Source organism: Carassius carassius, chromosome 23 (assembly GCF_963082965.1).
Source record: "Carassius carassius chromosome 23, fCarCar2.1, whole genome shotgun sequence".
NCBI classification, from domain to species: Eukaryota; Metazoa; Chordata; class Actinopteri; order Cypriniformes; family Cyprinidae; genus Carassius; species Carassius carassius.
In genome coordinates, this window is record NC_081777.1 from 4,427,793 (window position 1) to 4,446,973 (window position 19,181).

Sequence of the window (19,181 nt, forward strand, 5' to 3'; positions counted from 1 at the left end):
GCAAACCAATTGTCCAATAACTGCTTATAGACCTATACAACAGTTAATAAATAAGTTATTACTAACATTTTAGATACAATTCTGTGAGTAACCTTTTCCCCCTTTTTTGGTCCCGCAATGAAATCAGTTTGATTTTAAATGAAAGCAGAAGAGCAGCCAGACACACTAACAGTGGTTCTTTCAAGAATGATACACATTTATGAACAAAATCGGTTTAGTAAATGATTCAATGACTAAATGTTTCATTAAGCACCTTTCTTCATGTGTGAACAAACCAGTGAACATTTCAAGGGGTCATATGATTCGATTTTCATTTTTCTTTTATCTTTGGAGTGCTACAAGTTCTTGGTGCATAATGAAGATCTGTAAAGTTGCAAACACTAAAGTCTCAAATCCAAAGAGATATTCTTTATAAAAGTTAACAGTCAACCACATCCGCTAAAATGGCTTGTTTAAACGATCCCACATCTCTACATCACGATGTGGGAAGATTTGCATAATGCCCCTTCTGTGGCACAAAGGCTGTTTCCATAAAGTGGGGCGCTTCAAACTTTGCAAGAACAGTCTGGTGCTTCTGACTCACAGCCAGTAAGTACGTTTACATATTTAAAGAATGTGCCACCAATGATTGAAACGTGAGTTTGAGCAGTGTAGAGTAGCGCTTGTTTGTCGTTTCTCCAATCACAAATGCAATACACAACGCAACTTGTAAAAAGACAGTATAAGTCATTATAATCAGTAAATATGTCCCCACTGGATGCAACAAATGCCTTGTTTGTAATGGGTTTTATTGGTTTTGTCTTGTCGCGACCATGTTCTGTTTTTTAACCTTAAACCGCTTAAACACATTGCATTACACCAAATAATGTTATTTTTAGCACCAACATATGACCCCTTTAATGACTCACTCACTCACGTCGCCACCTAAATGTGTAATGATGTAACGCACACTAATGAGAAAAGGGATCGTATTCATTTTATAAACCATTATGTGACAAAACTGCTATGAAAATGTACTGAACAAATGTAAAGAGCTTTAAAATGAAACCAGTTTTCAGCCACCAGACGATGATCATTCATAAATGAAGTACTCACTCAAAGTTCTCATTTAATAGGAAATTTATTTTCACATGTCAGCAAAAACACAGTAGTGTGTAACACGGCTACACCTGAAAAGCGGAAAACGAATCCAATGCTGTCGGCACAGTATTCGTTCTGAACTCGCACAGTCACCAAATGAGGAACTTCTTTTATGTTGTACACGATGTGCATATGACATATGAGCACAATATTTCCTTCTGTGAAAAATACATCTATCTGTGAGATAAAATAAATGTTTTGAGCAAAAAAAAAAAAAAAAAGAGAGACAAGAGTATAAAGAGATTTTTACCCCAGGAAAAAAATGCTTTTTATTACAACATAATATCACAAAAGCGGTATTAGAATTGCACCAACTCTGTTTTAACCAACAGAGTTTGAAAAGCACATCGGCTAAGTGTTCTATATTACATCATGAGATTCCTCTGACAAACAAAACATATCCTATATAAATTTGGCATTCAGATGTTTTACATGTATATCAATGTGTAATTTTATTCTTATAATCACCTAGCCCTCCAAACCATAATCACAGACTGATATTATTCTCTTAAACCAGAGGTTCTGGTTCTCAGCAAGACACGTGTATCACATAACAGATCAATCCTGGTCCTTATTGATAAGAGGAAAGAACGCAGACCTTGATTGGGTACAGACAACACTCAACTAAAAGCTAAAGCGGGTTTCATGTAAAACCACAGTCCACTGTCTCTGTGCATGACAGAAAAAGGCAGCCGTTTGGTCTATTTATTTCCATTTGTTAAAACCCTCACAGTCTCTTCGTACTGAAGTCTGTCCTCAACAGTGCAGGTTCATCAGGTTTATGAATGCTCATTCTCATATATGCTTATCTATCAGCAGAATCTAGGCTTCTGTTCAAAGGCAGGCCTGCTGCACCTGTGTCAGAAGCTCCCCGAAGCGATCGAACAGGCCCTCGACCCATGTCCTGTTGCCCATGCATGTCTGAACCGTCTCCTCCTGCCCCAGATCTTTACCTCGCGACTTCAACAACCGAATCTGATGAGAGAGAAACACACTGACGAAACATAGTACAACCGCACTGTAAACACAAACATTTTTACATTTTCTAATGAGAGAAATGTCACTTTCTAGGGTGTCCTGCGTTTGTTATTCGATAGTAGCAATCAGATTCAAACCCGAATCTCCCATATGAGCACCACAGCTGGATGTGAAGGAACTGCAGGGGGCGTTAGTTGATGAAAGGCTTATAATTCATTCAAATGTAAAATTACAAATAAATAAATTGGGCAGCAGAATTAATTGAAATGAAACAGAAAATGCAATAAACTTTAGTGCGATTATCAAATCAAAAACTAATTGAATAAGAATAGTATATAATTGTATATAAGTGTTGGGCTTGGTTCACTTATATTTAAATAATTTCCAGAAGAATTTCACCAACATTCGGCAAAAATAAAAGTTTTTTAAGAATTTAACAATGATAACAGCTCAAGTGTTATAATTTTGTACTATTTTTTTATTTGCAGTACAACTGTAATTAAAACCAGTACTATATTTGTCTTTACTTTTTTTTTTTTTTACTTTATTACAGTTAAAACCAAGTAATAATCAAACTAATGAAGACCCTGAAAGAGGTCTTTTGTTTCGTTGTTTTCAGCAGAAGCAATATGAGATGAAATGTTCACATGACAAACTAATTGCAAAATAATATGAAAGAATTAAGAAATAATCAAATAAAATACATTTAATCTGTTAATTGTTGGACCATTAAACATAAGTCAACAGTGAATATGCAAATGTGTTTTTTTTGTGTGAAATATTAACTTAAAATCTCAGGGAGTGCTTCAAGTCATTATTTCACACACTAGGCAAACGCTCGGGTCTTATTTTGATTACGCACACAGCGTGAGGTGGAGGATTTTACCACTGAGGATAAAACCAGACACGTCAGAGCTGACACTGATATGAGCAATGCTAGTCAAAACAAGATGCTTTCAAAGATTCCTAGAGCTTGTCTTCAAGGACTAGTAGATTGGTTATCCATCCAAAAGCTCACACACACACACACACACACACACACACACACACACACACACACACACACACACACACACACACACACACACACACACACACACACACACACACACACACACACACACACTAATGCCTCACCTCCTCCATACACATCAGATATGTGTGGTATTTGTAGTGTTGTAGAGAGTGATACAGGGAAAACCACTTTGTTTTCTGCTGATCCACTGTGTATTCCTGATAAGAGTGGAAAATGAATAAATAAAGACTTCAACTGTATATCTAGAGTACAGCGACCTAAAAACCGGTATGGTATACCTCCTAGTGGTCAAACAATTGAACTAGCTGATATCAGGATATCTGTTATTAGAAACACTGCAGTACTCACCAGGGGAAGTTTGCAGGGCGATTTCGAGGGCTTCATGGTTTTCCTGTTGTAAGCCCTCCCACTTAACCTCACTTTGAAAACGGGAGTCTCGCAGTCTGTTTTCAGCTCGGTCACCACGGACAGCTCAGGGAAGCTGTCTAATGCATTCTGACGGACAAAATAACATGCATTAAAAACACATCCTGAAATCAACAGTGACTATGTTTACATGCACAGATCTTCATCAGTCTTGTCTTCATCAAGTTTGAATGTACAGTACACATTTCTATCATAGGTGTGATTGGCAAAGAACAAAAAAGCAGGAAGCTTTACGGTGCACTTACCATGACGCGGCGACAGCCCCAACCTGCCCCCCCCAACCACACACACCTACAGTGACATAATTTATATAGTATAATAATAAATTAAAAATATTGTACTTGTTTTTTGTTTAAATGAATTTATAAATTAATAAATTAAAAAGTGAAGAAAAAATTAAATACACATCTAAATTAAATGATTGAACAAAAAACAAATCATAAATGGAGTAATGTGGTACATATGCTTCTAAGACTGGGCAAAATAGGGATGAATTCCAAAAAATCTGTCAATGATTTGCTGCTGAAGTGCACGAAAACTAGCCATTTATTGGGTATTTCTTGTCCTCATTTCTATGGTGTCCTTTACATCTATTAAAAATAACATCTTTATTTCCTTCTATATTTTTGAAAGGTTTCTTTTCTTGTGTTTTTGTTCAGCCATTTTGTCAGTGCTTTATTATAGACTTCTATGATTGCTAATCCACAACAGAAGACGATTATTAGGTTGAACGTTCAGAATACGATTCCATAGGTTATATTTCAGCACGAATTTCGCGAATGGACAGCGACTCTTTAGTAGCACGTAGAACGCGTTCATGTCAAGTAAAGTTTTTGGGAAAGGCCCGTGGAATTGTGGCGTTCGTTTATAACCTTGCATGTTGAGAGCGCTCTTCAGAGCGAAGATACATCGTTACCGGGAAACTCGACCCAGATCAGATTTAAGCATTCATTAAAGTGAATCGGTTCAAAGGAGTCACTAGTTCGCAAATCGGACGAGTCATTAGTGGACAGATATGCTCATATGCTCCGCGCATATAACGTTACTCCCAAATATATTTTTAGGTCGCACAGATTAAATTTCAGGAGAATATGCGACAAAAATGTTGGCAATTTCGAGCCTTGTAGAAGCTGCTAAACTTTCTATGTAGAAGTAAGCAATAACCAACATGGCGTTACTTTGCTAAGTTAGCCCAGAATCATTTAACATTAATGTTATGGAAGCATGACAAAAGTGATCAATAGATTGGTTAAATTTTACTAGACCTGCATATAAAAATGAAAGACAATATATTGGATTTGCTTACATGAATCACCCGTGTTCACGGCCTTCGTCAGTCAACTGAAGCTGTTCACGTGAGTAGATGGTTGGGTGTGGGCGCATTCATAATGGTGCGCGTAAACTTTGAACTTCAAAGAACCCCTCCCCAACCCCCGCACTTTTTTTATTTTTGCATAATTTACGAGAGCATCATTTTCAGGTCGGAAAAGCCGGATTTCCAGATTTTTCCGGAAGAATCACACCCCTGTTCTATGTAAGCCTACAAAAATGTTTGTGCATCAAATGTATTTTTAACAAAATGTGTGTGCATGCTTTCTTTCACTGGTTGTGTCAGAGAAAATGATTAACTAACTAGCAGAACTGAGTGTGTATTTGACGTTTTCGAATTTCTAGTAATGATTTAAAAGTACATATTTTCAAAACCAACAGCGTGTTGGTCTTAATTACTAGTCAGCTAGTTGGTTTACCTAAAAACGAAAATCTGCTGAAAATGTACTCCCTCTCAGGCCATACAAGAAGCAGAAGAGTTTGTTTCTTCATCAGATTTGGAGATGTTTTGCATTGCATCATTTACTTACCAATGGATGCTCTGCAGTGAATGGGTGCCGTCAGAATGAGAGTCCTCACAGCTGATCAAAACACCTCAATAATCCACAAGATTCCAGTCTATCAATTAACAGTCTTGTGAAATGAAAAGCTGTATGTTTGTATGAGACAAATCCATCATTTTAACTTTGAACTGTTGCTTCTGAAAAAAGTACGACCTGGAGAACATAGCATTATGGATTGAGGACAATATTTAAGGAGAAAGCAACGGTTTTAAGTTAAAACGTCTTGATGTATTTGTTTCTTACAAACAGTTTTTGCTTCACTAGACATTAACTGATGGACTGGAGTGCTGTGGATTACTTGTGGATTATTGTGATGCTTTTATCAGCTGTTTTGACTCTTATTCTGACGGCACCCATTCACTGCAGAGCATCCATTGGTGAACAAGTGATGGAATGCTAAAATTCTGAAAATCTTGGATGGACTGAGGTTACGTTAATATTTTCCTTTAATTCAACCTGAACAATACAAAAGAGAAACCAAAAAAGTTTTATTCTGACTGAGCTATTAGTCAGCGTGTTAAATGTGATTATTATTGTGGACAGAAGCAGGACTGTGATACACTGATGGCGAAATGGAAAATGGTGACTCATGACTCACTTTGAAGATCTGACCCATGCGCAGTTTGGGCAGCAGCCTGCGCCTGTTGTCTGTGATCATTCCATCCACCCTCTTCATGTGAGGCAGCAGCAGCTCGTCTGAACACAGGAGCAGAGCAGACACACAGGTCAGCTTCACCACCAGCCACTCATTAACACTCCTGTTACATATCAGACATCTCACCGTTCTCTCGCTCTAGTGAGTTCATGACGTCCGTGTCCAGGGCTAAGCTGATCAGAAGCTCTACGAAGCTCTTAAAGGTCTCCTTCATCGTTCTGGTGTTCAGGAAACGTGAGGCGAATGGAACCGGAGGCGTAAACTCTAAGATAAGGATTTATGGGATAGGACAAAGGATGGGTGTAGAACAATAGCAACACACTCATGAGAAATGATGGTGCAACCAGAAAAGTGTTATTCAGTATTATTTATATACGATTGCACTTTCAGTTTTCATTTTTAGTTACTTATTTAGTCATTTTGTTATGTGCTTTAGTCTTTATTAGTTTTTGTCAATTATTATTTAGGTTGAATTTATTTATATTTATCTTTCTTTTTCTTTTAATTCGTGCGTCAACTACATTTTTCATCTAATACATATATATATATATATATATATATATATATATATGTGTGTGTGTGTGTGTGTGTGTATAAAACTTCTAAACTTTCAATAAAAATGCTTTAATAGTTTTAGCTAACGATAACCCTGAACCAGATAGACATTCGAAAATATGGAATAAGAAAATATTAGCCACTACAGCCTGAAATTAGGGATGCACCGAATATTCGGCCACCGAAAATTTTCGGCCGAAAATGGCCAAAAAGTGCATTTTCGGTTTTCGGCCGAAACACTTTTATTACCGAAACAACACGGCCGAAATGTTATGATGACGCAAACAGAAACCGCGACCTGCACGTGCACCTGCATAGCGCAGACCACGAGCTCCCCGCGTCATTCACTTCACACCAGTGGGTCTTAATAGAGAACATTCTCTCTATTCTTATTCCTTTATTCGCAGCACTAAAGCGTCTCCTAACAAAGAGATTGAGACGGACCACGAAGTGAAAACAAAGAAAAGTACAGTCTTATAGAGTCTGTTAGCACACGTCTCACTGAGATCTTTTCGGATCCTCCGCACTTCATCGCGAATGTGCTTGATCCGCGTTATAAAGACCATTACTTGGACGCGGAAATATGGCAGAGCACACGAGAAATGCTCCAGGCCGCGCTGGATGCGGAGAACCCGCGTGGAGACGGAGAAGCGCCAAGCGCAGGAGACTGAGATCAGAGCGCAAAAAAAAAAAGACTCGTCTCTGCATATATAATACACACACATATACATATACATGCATAATATCAGATTGTAGCCATATTTCTGCTAGATTTTTTGCTAGATTTCTGCTTTAATTTGATAAAAATGTTTATTTATGCCCTGGCCCTATTTAAATACACTTTCTCAAATATTTCTCAAATGTCAGGCAGATGACAAGCTCAACTGCTCAACAGCTAGATGGTTATCTGTCTGAAGTCCCCATCCCCAGAAGTGATAACAGTCTTGTCTACTGGAGAAGTAATGCACTTTCTAGTACTACAGAGAAAAATTTCAAATGCTCTTCACCTAAATGCACTTTTTATGAGAGAACAGTTAATTTTACAACCTTTCTGCAGGCCAGTAGGCCTGTACATTATTATTTAATATACAGATGAGTGGGATTAAATTTTAGTTTGAATTTTATTTTATACTGTGCATTGTTGCAATGTGCTTAATAAATATTTGCATAATTTGTAATTATGCATTTTTATGTTTTTTTATAATTTATGTAATTGTAATTATCTTTGAAACTTTAATATTAATTTATGCAATTGCAATGTTTTAATTTTAGTAAAGTTAGTACACGGTCATAGCAATAAATGCAATGGTACTAATAATTGGGATAATTTCTTTCGGTGTTTCGGTTTCGGTTTTCGGCCTTGGTTTTCTCTTTTTCGGTTTCGGCCAAGAATTTTCATTTCGGTGCATCCCTACCTGAAATATTCAAAATAATTCTAATTTGAAGATGCACAAAGTAGCATTTAAAAAATAATAATAAAAGAAAATACATTTGAGTTTTGGTTTGATGCTAGAACTAAACGTATGGTTATTTTAAAATAGTTGAATTTTCTATATGCATTTCATAAAATTCTTAGTACACACTTGGTACACAAAACTAGTGCTATAACATTAACTAGACATATTGTAATTGATATTTAATGATATTTATTGACATTTTAGATCACACTTTGCAAAACATATTTTTGCTTTGTTCTTGTTGCATTTACGCAGCTTTATCCAGCAGCTGTCCTTAGTCTGTGGAGTTTATGTGCTTCACATCAGTCAATCGTTTAGTGAACTAACTGGATCACTTTTCCCCATCACCGATGTTCACAGATGCACATTTCAACACAACAAGGTCATATTTCCACTGCTGTCACGTGTCTCACCGTCATCCTCGCTCACAGCCTCCGGTGAGGAGTCGGAGGGAGATGTCGTGAACTCCTCTTTCCATTTCTTTCTCTTTTTAGGCGGCGGTTCAGCCTTGGCTTTGGGCTGCTTGTGTCTGGGTTTCGACAGAGCTCTCTGTTGTGTTGTTTTCTGCGTGGGAGAGTCCGACACAGACGCCGCAGTGAATCGTTGGGCCAGAAGAGCTTTGGCCTGAGATCCTCTGGGAACAACAAATAAATAAATGAACGTTATGGAGTATAATATGTAGATCATCAATAGTGTAGTCAACAAGGGAGCGGTTCTGATGGAAAGTGAAATACTGCGAAGTTCGTGCTAGCTGTTTGGAGCAGAGTAATGTGTGGGATCAGTTGGATGTTGAAAATTTAAACACACTGGCAGGAGATTGATGTTCCATGGAAAAATATTTGGCTGGGTGGGATTGCACAATAGAGGGCTGTGGCTCAGCTTGACATTTTAGTAAAGAATAGCAAAAACTCATCTGCATGTGGTTCAGTTATACATTTAGGTGAACACCACCTCATATCAGTATGTTGCTGCGATTATGAACTTGAGCGCATTATTTAGATTGAAGTATTGCGTTTACATCAGGTAAAGTTTAATCGCAAAACTGTCAAAGTCTCATTATAATCACATTAAGAGAGTGCGTGTGAACGCACTGAATGCGTTCTTGCAGGGGAGGAGCTTAAGTGACTAAATGATTGGAAAAAACCTGCATATATCACCAGAGAGAAGTCTGACGTTTTCTCAGATCCAGTAATTACATTTTCATTACACATTACAAGGACTAGAAATGTTAAAAATGAAAGTGCATGGCTGAACTATTGAAAGTAAGATCTGTAATGCACATTTAGAAAACAGATGAGGTGGATTTTCATCTCAGGGTGACTTTAAGCCATATTGGTAATGACATTTTACTGCAAGTACAAGCATTTTCTTCATTAGCTAAACTGATACTAATATAGTAAGACACATACGGTCTGTACCTCACTGAATGCATGGGCTTGCATCGTGGTTTCCTGCTGCAGACTCGAACATACTCCCGCTTGTTGACAGTGTCAAGAAATTTGACATGTACTCTCCTGTACATGGACTTAGCATCACCAAAGTACCCCAAATACTGTAAAAGAGAATAAGACACTGCCTGTTGTTCATGGCGTTTTAAGATATCCATTGGAAACACACTATGATGTCACATTAACTGCTGTTATGTATTGGCACTTACACTGTTGGTGGCAAAGAAGACTCGTTTCCTGTCCCTGAGCTCCGGTACGAACTTCTGTAGCAGGGCTTTCTGCACCTTCCAGATGGCTGGTGGTTCGACCCCTGCCTTCAATGTGATCTACACACAAAAACACAACACATCAAAGGTTTAAACCAGTGCTGTAAAACGATTAAGCGCAATTAATGGCATCCAAAATAAAAGTAATATTTTCAAAATATACACTGCATGTGTGTGTATTTATAAATACATAATGTACACAGTACACAGATATATTATGTAAACAAAGACTTTTATTTTGGATGCATATCACGATCAATCGTTTGACAGCACTAGTTTAAAGAGACAAAGGGTTTATTTAAACACAGACAGACAGTCTGCCCTATGTCTCGTATAACTGACAGGAGGTGAAAAACGTCAATACCTGCTCAGCAAAAAATGATCACATAACCATGATCCATGGTCACATAATGTAATTTCAACAATTGAGACTCAACATGAATCCATTTTATGAATTATGGGTGACACTTTATTTTGGGGACCAATTCACTATTGACTACAACTCTTGCCTCAATAAATGCCTAATTTGCTGTTCATTAATAGTCAATAAGGTAGTTGTAAAGTTGAGTTATTACACGGCTCTGTGGAATACTTGATTCTGTTTGGTCAGCCGTGATATTCCGAGGTATGTTATCCCTGTTATCCCTATTTTTTCTTGGTGGAAGCTTTGCGTTTGTTTAGCTAATAAAATATTAAAACTCGATTCAAAATGGTGTACAATTATTTAACTGTGTCATCCTGGTATCGCGGACTCGCTCTCGTTTCATACAAATGCAAGCCCTGCCATTTTGCTAGAATTTTTTTGTACGCTGTAATGGATAATAAGATGACTAACAAACTGGTAAGATTTTAAAACATTTTTGTCTTAAATCTTTTATTTCCTTAAATATGTATGTGGTGAAATGTTGTGTAATACGTGGTTTGCCTACACTGTTTCCCCTTAAATTACCATGTAGTTTGAACTTGCCTCTTGCTCGCAACTGCTGTCTTCGTGGAAGCTTTGGTTCAGATATTTCAACTCAAATTAATATTTTCTGTCTAATTATTTACTTATGTGGCAAGTAGCCGTCTAATAAGTGGGATAATGTACATCCAGCCGGTTGTTATTGCAGAATACCTCCCTCAGGGTAGGGGTGCACGATAAATATCGGCCGATAATTAATGCGCATCTCGTCAGCCGATAATGCTGATAAAAAACGTGGATTTGCGCAGCTTGTCAGTTAACAACGGCTCTGTGTAGTAACAGCTGCTCTATGTGAAATCACGTACCAGATGGAATTTACCGCTGATTAGAGAACCGGCTTTACTGACGAGATGCACATTAATTATCGGCCAATATTTATCGTGCACCCCTACTTCAGGGTGACACAAGACCCCTCCGCTCCTGATCACCTTGTCGGGGGTTATCCCTTACATATAAGGTATGATTAAGGCATCTAAAATATGGCTATGCAGAACAAGGCATTAATATGTGCTTTATAAGTACTAATAAACAATCAATGTGCTAGTCATATATGCATGCTAAAAAGCGTAACTAGATGGCATATTTAATTAGACAGGATCATCCAAGTGGTTGTTCCATATCAGAATTGTTTAAAAATGCATGTTGTTGACTTGAAATGTTGCCTTAAACAGGTTAATAAAAGTCCCAGCATACCTCTAGCCTTTCAATATCCTCATTCCTAACGACAAACTCGTCACGCTCCCGGTACATGCCCTCCCCTCCACTATCTGACAGCTCCTCATCCATCAGGCCCTCGATAGCAACGGAGTTCAGTTGAACAGCTAGCTTGTCTGGAGGCACATCCTTTAGTAACTCCTCCGCAGACATCTTCTGTACAACCGTCTGTTGGTCCTGTGGCTTGGCATCAGTAGGCTGTGTGCTGGAGGTCTGAAGTTGCTTTGTATTGTCACCTGAAGTTTTATGTTGAAACAGGAGAAGACGAACTAGGGTTATCATAAGACCAAAATTTCATTGATTTACAAAATCAAATATTAAGCAACATGCCTTTACCAGTTTTTACAGTTCTTGAAGCTTTTCTACATATTATAATATTATGATTTAGACATGTTCATTATGAATCATTAAAGAAAAGGTCTACATAAAGGGAGCTTCCATACCTAACTTCTGCTTTTTATCTGAGGGCTCGTCTAAAGATGACAGTGCAGAGGTGATGCTCTTTTGAAGATCTTGGTTTTTCCCCACTGAATCGTCTTCATCGGAGGAAAATGACGGCAGTGTTTCCAGGTTCCTCTGGAGCTCTTCATCAAGTCGTTTTGTAGAAATGACACTTTGAGGATCTGGAGATATCAATGGGGTTGAAGGAGGGGGAGGTTTAAAAGGAATAAGTAATGGATTAGGAGGTCTCTTGGAGGCTGAAGGCTTTCTAGTGCGATTGGGTGACCGTATGGGTGGAGATGATAGGTTTTGTCTGGATCCAGATTTAAGAAAGTCCAGGAAGGAGCCCAAGAATCCGGTTTTAACCTCTGGCTGTTTTTCTTCAACCTCTCGTAACTTCTGACGCATTCTCTCCTGCTGCTGGTAGCTTTCATTTGAGACCTCTGAGGTGGAAGTTGAACTTGCCTCACTGGCGCGTGAATTCTGACGCTTAACTTGTGTGCTTTTCTTCTGAGATTTGGGTTGACCATTTTCATCTTCAACAGATTGCTTTGAGGAACCCTTTGATCTGGGTCGTTTTTTTGGAAGGCCATCTGTAGGATGTCCACTTGGACAATCATCGGTTTTAAGGCTGTTCAATCCCTTCGGCTGGCTTATATCATTTGATGTCTTTTCAGTATTTTGATGTCCTGGCTGACTTTGCTCCTGGCCAGACAACTGAAAGTCAGAGGAGGTTGTATTACTAATAACAAGTCCATTAGCATTCAAAACAGAGCCATGGCTAGAGTTTACAAAATGTCCTTTGGGTGAGACATTATTTTTCTCATTAATGTTTGCTACTTTGTCAGATATTTCTTGTGCAGAGTTGTTTCTCATCTCAGGTTGGTTATTAGAGTTTGAGAGCATAAACACTTGGTGTCCCTCGGTGTCATCTTTGGAGTATGTCGTTTGAGCACCAATTATAGTCATGGCTTGCGAATTAGTGATTATCATATGCTGAGATGGGAAACTATCGAGTCTGTTCTCAGCTGATTGAAAATTGCACTTGGAAACTACAGGGTTGGCTACCAATGACAAGTTGGCATCAGATGATGTGGATTTGACAAAGTCCTGTGGTGTGACACCACAGGCGGCTGCGGTAGCAGCAAGGATGTCATCCACATTTGACAGGATGTTCCTCTCATCTGCCAACAGCATCGAGTCAGGAAAGCATACAGAATTGAGAGTAAAGTTCTGCTTTGCGTCATGAGGATTTAACTGGTTGAAGTTGTCTTTTTGTGTTGGGTCCTGTTTAGTGGACTCTGTTGAGTTGGGCACTTGGTGAGAGACAACTTGCTGGTTTTGACGCCCATTAACTGTCAAATTAACAGTGTCGCTGTTCATTTGGAGATACTGGACTGGTACGGACTGCATGTACATAGTCTGCTTGGTCTGATTCTGGCCTGAGGTGAGTACAGGCTGTTGCAGAACAATCATGTGAGCGGGATCAAGGAGAAATTGGGCACTGGGAACTCTAATGAACTGTGTTTGGTCCTCAGACAGGTGTCTGGGATCTGTCGGTTGAACTCTGATAATCTGACCCTGAAGGTTCTGCTGCTGAGAACTGGAGCCTTTCAGAAGTAGAGTATGCTGTTTCAGCTGGTCGGCACTCAGGGGTGCATGGGTGGAGTGCATCAACAAAGGGTTACTCTTGGCGTCGGAGGGAGTATTGGCACTGGTAGTGAGCTCCTTTGAGGTTTCCAAATGTGTAAGGATCTGCTCCTCTGTTCTAGAGTTACTACGAATTACACTTTGGGTGTTGTGCCTGTCTTCCATTTTCGAAACTACATAAACATCATTTTTTGTGCTGTTCTGTGCTCCGACTTCATTGGCTGAAAGGGTCTGAGAGGAGGTCAACATAGAGCCTTTCTGTAACGCCTGCACATCCTCAAGAGGAAGCTCTCCAGAGCCCTCTTTTGAGGAAAGAAACATTCGTTCATCTTGTTGATGTGGTTTTAACTCAACGGAGGGCTGGCTGTTTGGTAAGGCTTGGGTGTGAGTGGCAGGGGAGGAGCTTGATGACTGGACAGATGACAAGTACTTCTGCTGCAAAAGAGGACTGTCTGTCTTGAAACCAGGAGGAGACTGCATTAAGATATAGTCCTGTCCTGGGTTAGTGGATGATAAACTTCTGGCACGACTGGGTGAGAAAGAAGGGATGGGGGTTAGGGATTGACTTGACACATAGTTCTGCGAAGGTATGCTTGCAGATACCAGCCCCTGGGTATAGAAACTAATGGTTGGCAGGCCCTGAGAGTGGCTGGTAGAATAACTTTGAGAAGGACTTCCCATGCAAAGAGTTTGCACCTGTGTCTCATACCCTTCCCTGTTACCTGCAGGCGGCAAATCCTGTGGCTGACTCGAGGAATAAATAGGAGACTGGCTCACAGATGTCTCAGCTTCAGATTGACTAGCAAATGATGGGAAAGTCTTGTAAATTGAAGGAAGCTTCTCAGGCAAGCTAGACGAGAGGGCTCGTGTTTGGCTGAGGTTGCTCAACAGGCTTTGACATGTGATATAAGAGTGCGAGGCACTAACGGAGACCAGGCCTGGAAGCTGTGTGGATGTGTACGGTTGTGACTGGCTAGCGATCACTGAGCTTTGTTTCTGGGCTGGGGAGGAGTAGGTCTGCGGCTGCATGCCTGGAGAGCTTGCCTGGGCTTGAGTGTCTGTGTTCTCACTGGGATGTTGAACTATTTTGGAAGAACCGTCTTTAACCTTTACTCCAGATGAGCTGCAAAACCCAGGGGAGGGGGCCGAAGAAACGTAGGCCTGAGTTTGCTGCAGTGCTGCTTGAGAAGCTGTCTTCTGTTGTGTGGTGCTGTTTAGGGGCGAAGGGTCGCCCACAGGACTGCAGGGTAAGGGTGTGTGCGGGGAAGGGTCCTGTTGATATGAAACATCACTCTCGTCATGCAGGTAACCCTGTAAGGAGTGCTGAGCACCACTAGCCAGCTGCTCCTGAACTGGCTGGGTGCTAGAAGGCCGCTGGTGGTGCTTGATCACACTACATTCACGCTGAAGTGCTCGTTCAATGGAGCCTGAGAAAATCGGGCCACCGTAAGGCTGAGGGGCTTGCTGGGAGCTGCCCAAGGATGCGGACAGCAGGCTGAACTGAGGCTGGAGGAGGTGAGGGGCTGACTCTTGTGCTGAGCGATAGGTGGAGGACTGGGGTGGCAAGCCAGCCCCTAGAGACGTACCACCAAAAGCAAGTGCAGTTGGCACAGTGTACTGGGAGGATTTGAGCTGCAGCAGAGGGTCATTAGGGGATAGCAGACCATTTGAAGAGCTGAAAGTGCTGTCCTGAACTGCAGATGCTGATGTAGTGGTGAAACTTCTGCTAGGAAAGGCACTAGGGTGCTGGTAGGATGTGAGCGCAGAAGGCGTCGGGAACGTTCCTGAAGGATGCAGGGCTCCGGTGAGATAAAGTTCTGTTGAAGAGTTTGCACCTATAGCAGAAAAAAATTAAAGTTTGACATACTGCAAGTGAAATTTAAATTGCACGTCATCTCTAAACCAATTTTCTATTGCATTAAAATGCCACTTTCTGATGCCACAACAATTAAGGGGCTCATATAATGAGGAAGAGTTAATTGTGCCATTTAAACCATAACTTTCCGTAGTCCAAACAATTCATCTATTGAAATTCTAAAGCTCCAAAAATGTCTCATTCTGTACCTATTCATTCAGCTGTTTCAGTGTTTGGAAACATGCAGAATTACAGTGAGATGAAAAGGAGAACACAGGATTGATGATATCATTATTAAACACCAGAAGATCTAATGCAAAGAGTTAGAGAAAATAACAGACCCGATTCTTTCTATCAGACTATAACAGTTTTAGTGATGCATTTCAGCCAGAATGGTTTTGTGAACTTGTCACGCTGTAATGCAAAGTTTATTAAAGGATGAAAAAAAACTGCAACCTACGTGAAAATGCAGCAATCTGCTTATTAATTTCACATGCGATGAAGGAGTTTATGAAAGAGCCTTAAAAAATAAAGGAGGGTGGAAAATGTTCATCAAGTTCTAAATGATGATCTATTAATACATGGAATATAGGGAAAACAAAACCAGATTTCATTTTTTTTCCCTTCCATCAGCTAGTTTATTTCATATAACCCCAACTATCTAGTTCATGACTGGCAACTGAGAAACTGTGAGTCCAATTATCGCTGATAAGATGGTGCAGCAAAAACATCAGTGGTTTCTCTAAATAAGAGACCTAATGTATATTTACCAGTTTGCCAGGATGGACTTCTAAATGAAGGGAGAAGAGTCGAGCCAGCAGGTCCAGCCTGAAGGCTTCTAGATTCAATACCAGAGAGGAAATTCATGACCGATGATTCAGTAGTGTTGCTACTGGCTGTGCTGTGCTGATTTGAGTCAAACACTCCTAGCAGAGAGATATCAGACAACAGACTGTCAGTGACTTTAAGCAGTAGCTATACCTCGTTCTAGCCTGAACCTGTTGCTCACCTGTGGGATGGTGGGTGGTGGTGGTAAACGTAGGCTGGTGACTAGAGGCAAAGGTCTGCCGTTGGAGGAGCTCAGAGTCCAACTGTGTAGAACCATAACTAGAACTATAAAGCAAAAAAAGCCACCTTTAGATTATATTTTTTGTACTGTTAAAAATCCAACACAAACTTGAGCTCACGCAAAGATCCTTAACATTCAATAAGGATTCAATTTTTATACAGTATCTTCGCACATATCATTCTAGAGGTTTTTACGCTACACATTTGCATAACTCTAAAGTATTTCGTATAACAAAAACAACCTATTTCAGACATAACAGCAGATATTACACAAGTTCCCTGTGATGCAGACTTGTTTGGTAGTAGTAGTGTATGTAATAGGCTAGTAATAGTTGCATAGATTGGTTAGTTTTATGTGCATATTTATACAAGTTTTCTGTCATAACATATCAACACTTTTGATGTAATATGTAGGCTATACTTCACAGCCAATGAGAAAAATGAACTACAAAGACAATAGACAGATGTCAGAGGAAACATATGGAAACTATTTTAGTTGGTTAGTTTGTCTGTTATGATTTTAGCAATGCCACATCTCCTGCTAAATAGAGGAAGTCTGCACTATATATTTTTTCCAAATAAACATCTGTGCAAGTAAATGTCACAGCTGGGGAGATTCCTTTGGGTTTGTTTCCTGGCTGTTTTTGATGGTTTCAGTGTGGATGCGTATTGTATAAACTAACAGAGTGAATATCCATCAGCTTATCCATCAGAATATCCTCTATTTCAGTTAGTAGCACAGCCAGCAAATTATTAAACTTTAAGTGACAGTGATCATTTTAATAAAAAATAAAATAAAATAAAAAACCCAGCCTAAATGCAACTACCGGTACAAAACAGACTCAAAGTCCCACTATGAATGCTGAACAACCTAATGAACCTCAACCTACTGGAACTTAAATGTGTGTCCATTTGTTACTGTGTTATAAATTCTTTGTCTATTCCTTCTTATATATATATATATATATATATATATACACCTATATATTCTTATGGTGCATTACAAATTCTCATTCCTGCTCCCTGGCTATAAAAGTAAATTAACACAACTGATTTCTTCAATTTGGTGTCAATGTAAATTTCAACCAAAGCATCCAAAAAACCCTAAGCTAAAATATGGGAACTCTGATTTTTGCAAATGAGTGAACAGAACTACCTGTGCAATTATTTGCATACTAATACAGTGTAATAAACTAACCATCCCTTGTTCGGACCGGCAAACCACCTGGTGCTTAAAACACACAATACTAGCAGGCTTATATAACATAACGAGCTGCATTATAAATGCATTCCTAATGCATTATAACACAGCTAATAAGACATCATAATCACAACAATAGATACAATACACTACATTTTAATCTTTTAATAGTTTCCAGGCTGCAGTGTCATGTTATGTGTTATGACTTATTAGAAAGATTCAGGCATGAAAAATACAGATTATCACAATGTGCATTATTAGGACTTGTGAATGGCCTTATGCAGTGCACACTTCATGGGAATTTCCAAAAATAATGTTGCCCAGCTATCCATGGCTTGCAAGTGGGTCAGTTATAACGTGTCTACCAGAAGTCTGTTACCTGTCCACAATCAGACACATGCACTGTCTTAAAAGCTTTCGCACTTAAATGCAATGTTAATATGCTCTACTGAATAAAATAATTCTAAAATACTACATTTGACATCGTTGCATGATCAAAAATTTGGCAATTTATGCATTTAAACACGATGCACTAATGCCACAAGTGTGGACCTTTATGGAAAACCAGTGAAAGACTGAACTAAATGAGACACTTTGTGTAAAGTTGCAGACACGTGGCCCTTCTGCAACACTGATCGATCAATTGTTTACAAACCTCCTCGATGTCTGCAAAGACACTCTGACTGCTGAACAAGTTTATATATGCGCCAACAAGCTGACACAGTCCTTATCCAGCACTTTTGGATGATTCATAGGCAACACATACACCTAAATGAATAAGAATGCATTAATGTTTAAGTGCAGTGCGGTTTTAAAGATGATCAGTGATTTGAGTAGATGAGCAAACATCATCACGGTGTGTAACTACGCGACAGACTGCAGCTATAAACGCATTAACTCCTTTAAAACTAGCTTTGCATGCGTCTTGACACTTTTAGGTGTGTGTGTGAATGTGTGTGTTTTTCGCTAGGCCTCCATCACCGGAGTTTTCTTCGGGAGGCGACCCGCCCTCTCGTACCTGGGTTTGTAGGCCCAGCCCGCGCTCTGCGCCGCCGCGCTGCCCGTCTCTGTGAAGCTGGGGCTCGGGTAATTCCTCTCCATCATCCGCCTTGGATCGGGAATGACGCGCGTCCCCCGATACAGCTACACATTCAACCGAGCGTGAGAAAATCACATATTCCTCAAACGCCGTGTGTCCTGCGGTGCTCCTGACGGATGATTTGTGCCGTGGTTTAAGCGGAGGGCGAGAATCGCTGCTCGTGGCCCCCAAACAGAATCACACAGAGACAGAAGCGCTGCTGCCTCAAGTCCCCATATTGGCGTTTTCTTCCTAACATTCACTTCCGACAAACTTTAGATGTGCAAAAGTTTTTTTGCTTTTCTCCCCCCTCCTCTGTCTCTTACTCGTTTGCTTTCTCTCTCTCCTCACACAAAC

At 39.8% G+C, this 19,181-nt stretch overlaps 1 protein-coding gene across 1 annotated transcript; it reads right to left on the reverse strand.

Annotated features, from left to right (window-relative positions):
• Positions 1-1,101: 1,101 nt before the first annotated feature.
• Positions 1,102-19,181, reverse strand: qser1 (glutamine and serine rich 1). Its single transcript, XM_059506014.1, has 13 exons — positions 18,765-19,181; positions 16,487-16,590; positions 16,248-16,403; positions 11,975-15,457; positions 11,511-11,767; positions 9,797-9,913; positions 9,558-9,691; positions 8,553-8,773; positions 6,254-6,391; positions 6,071-6,168; positions 3,503-3,649; positions 3,256-3,351; positions 1,102-2,115 (listed from the first exon to the last, which is right to left on the reverse strand). Exons 1-13 carry the CDS (start codon positions 18,848-18,850, stop codon positions 1,975-1,977), a joined length of 5,178 nt encoding a protein of 1,725 aa, XP_059361997.1. The 5' UTR covers positions 18,851-19,181; the 3' UTR covers positions 1,102-1,974.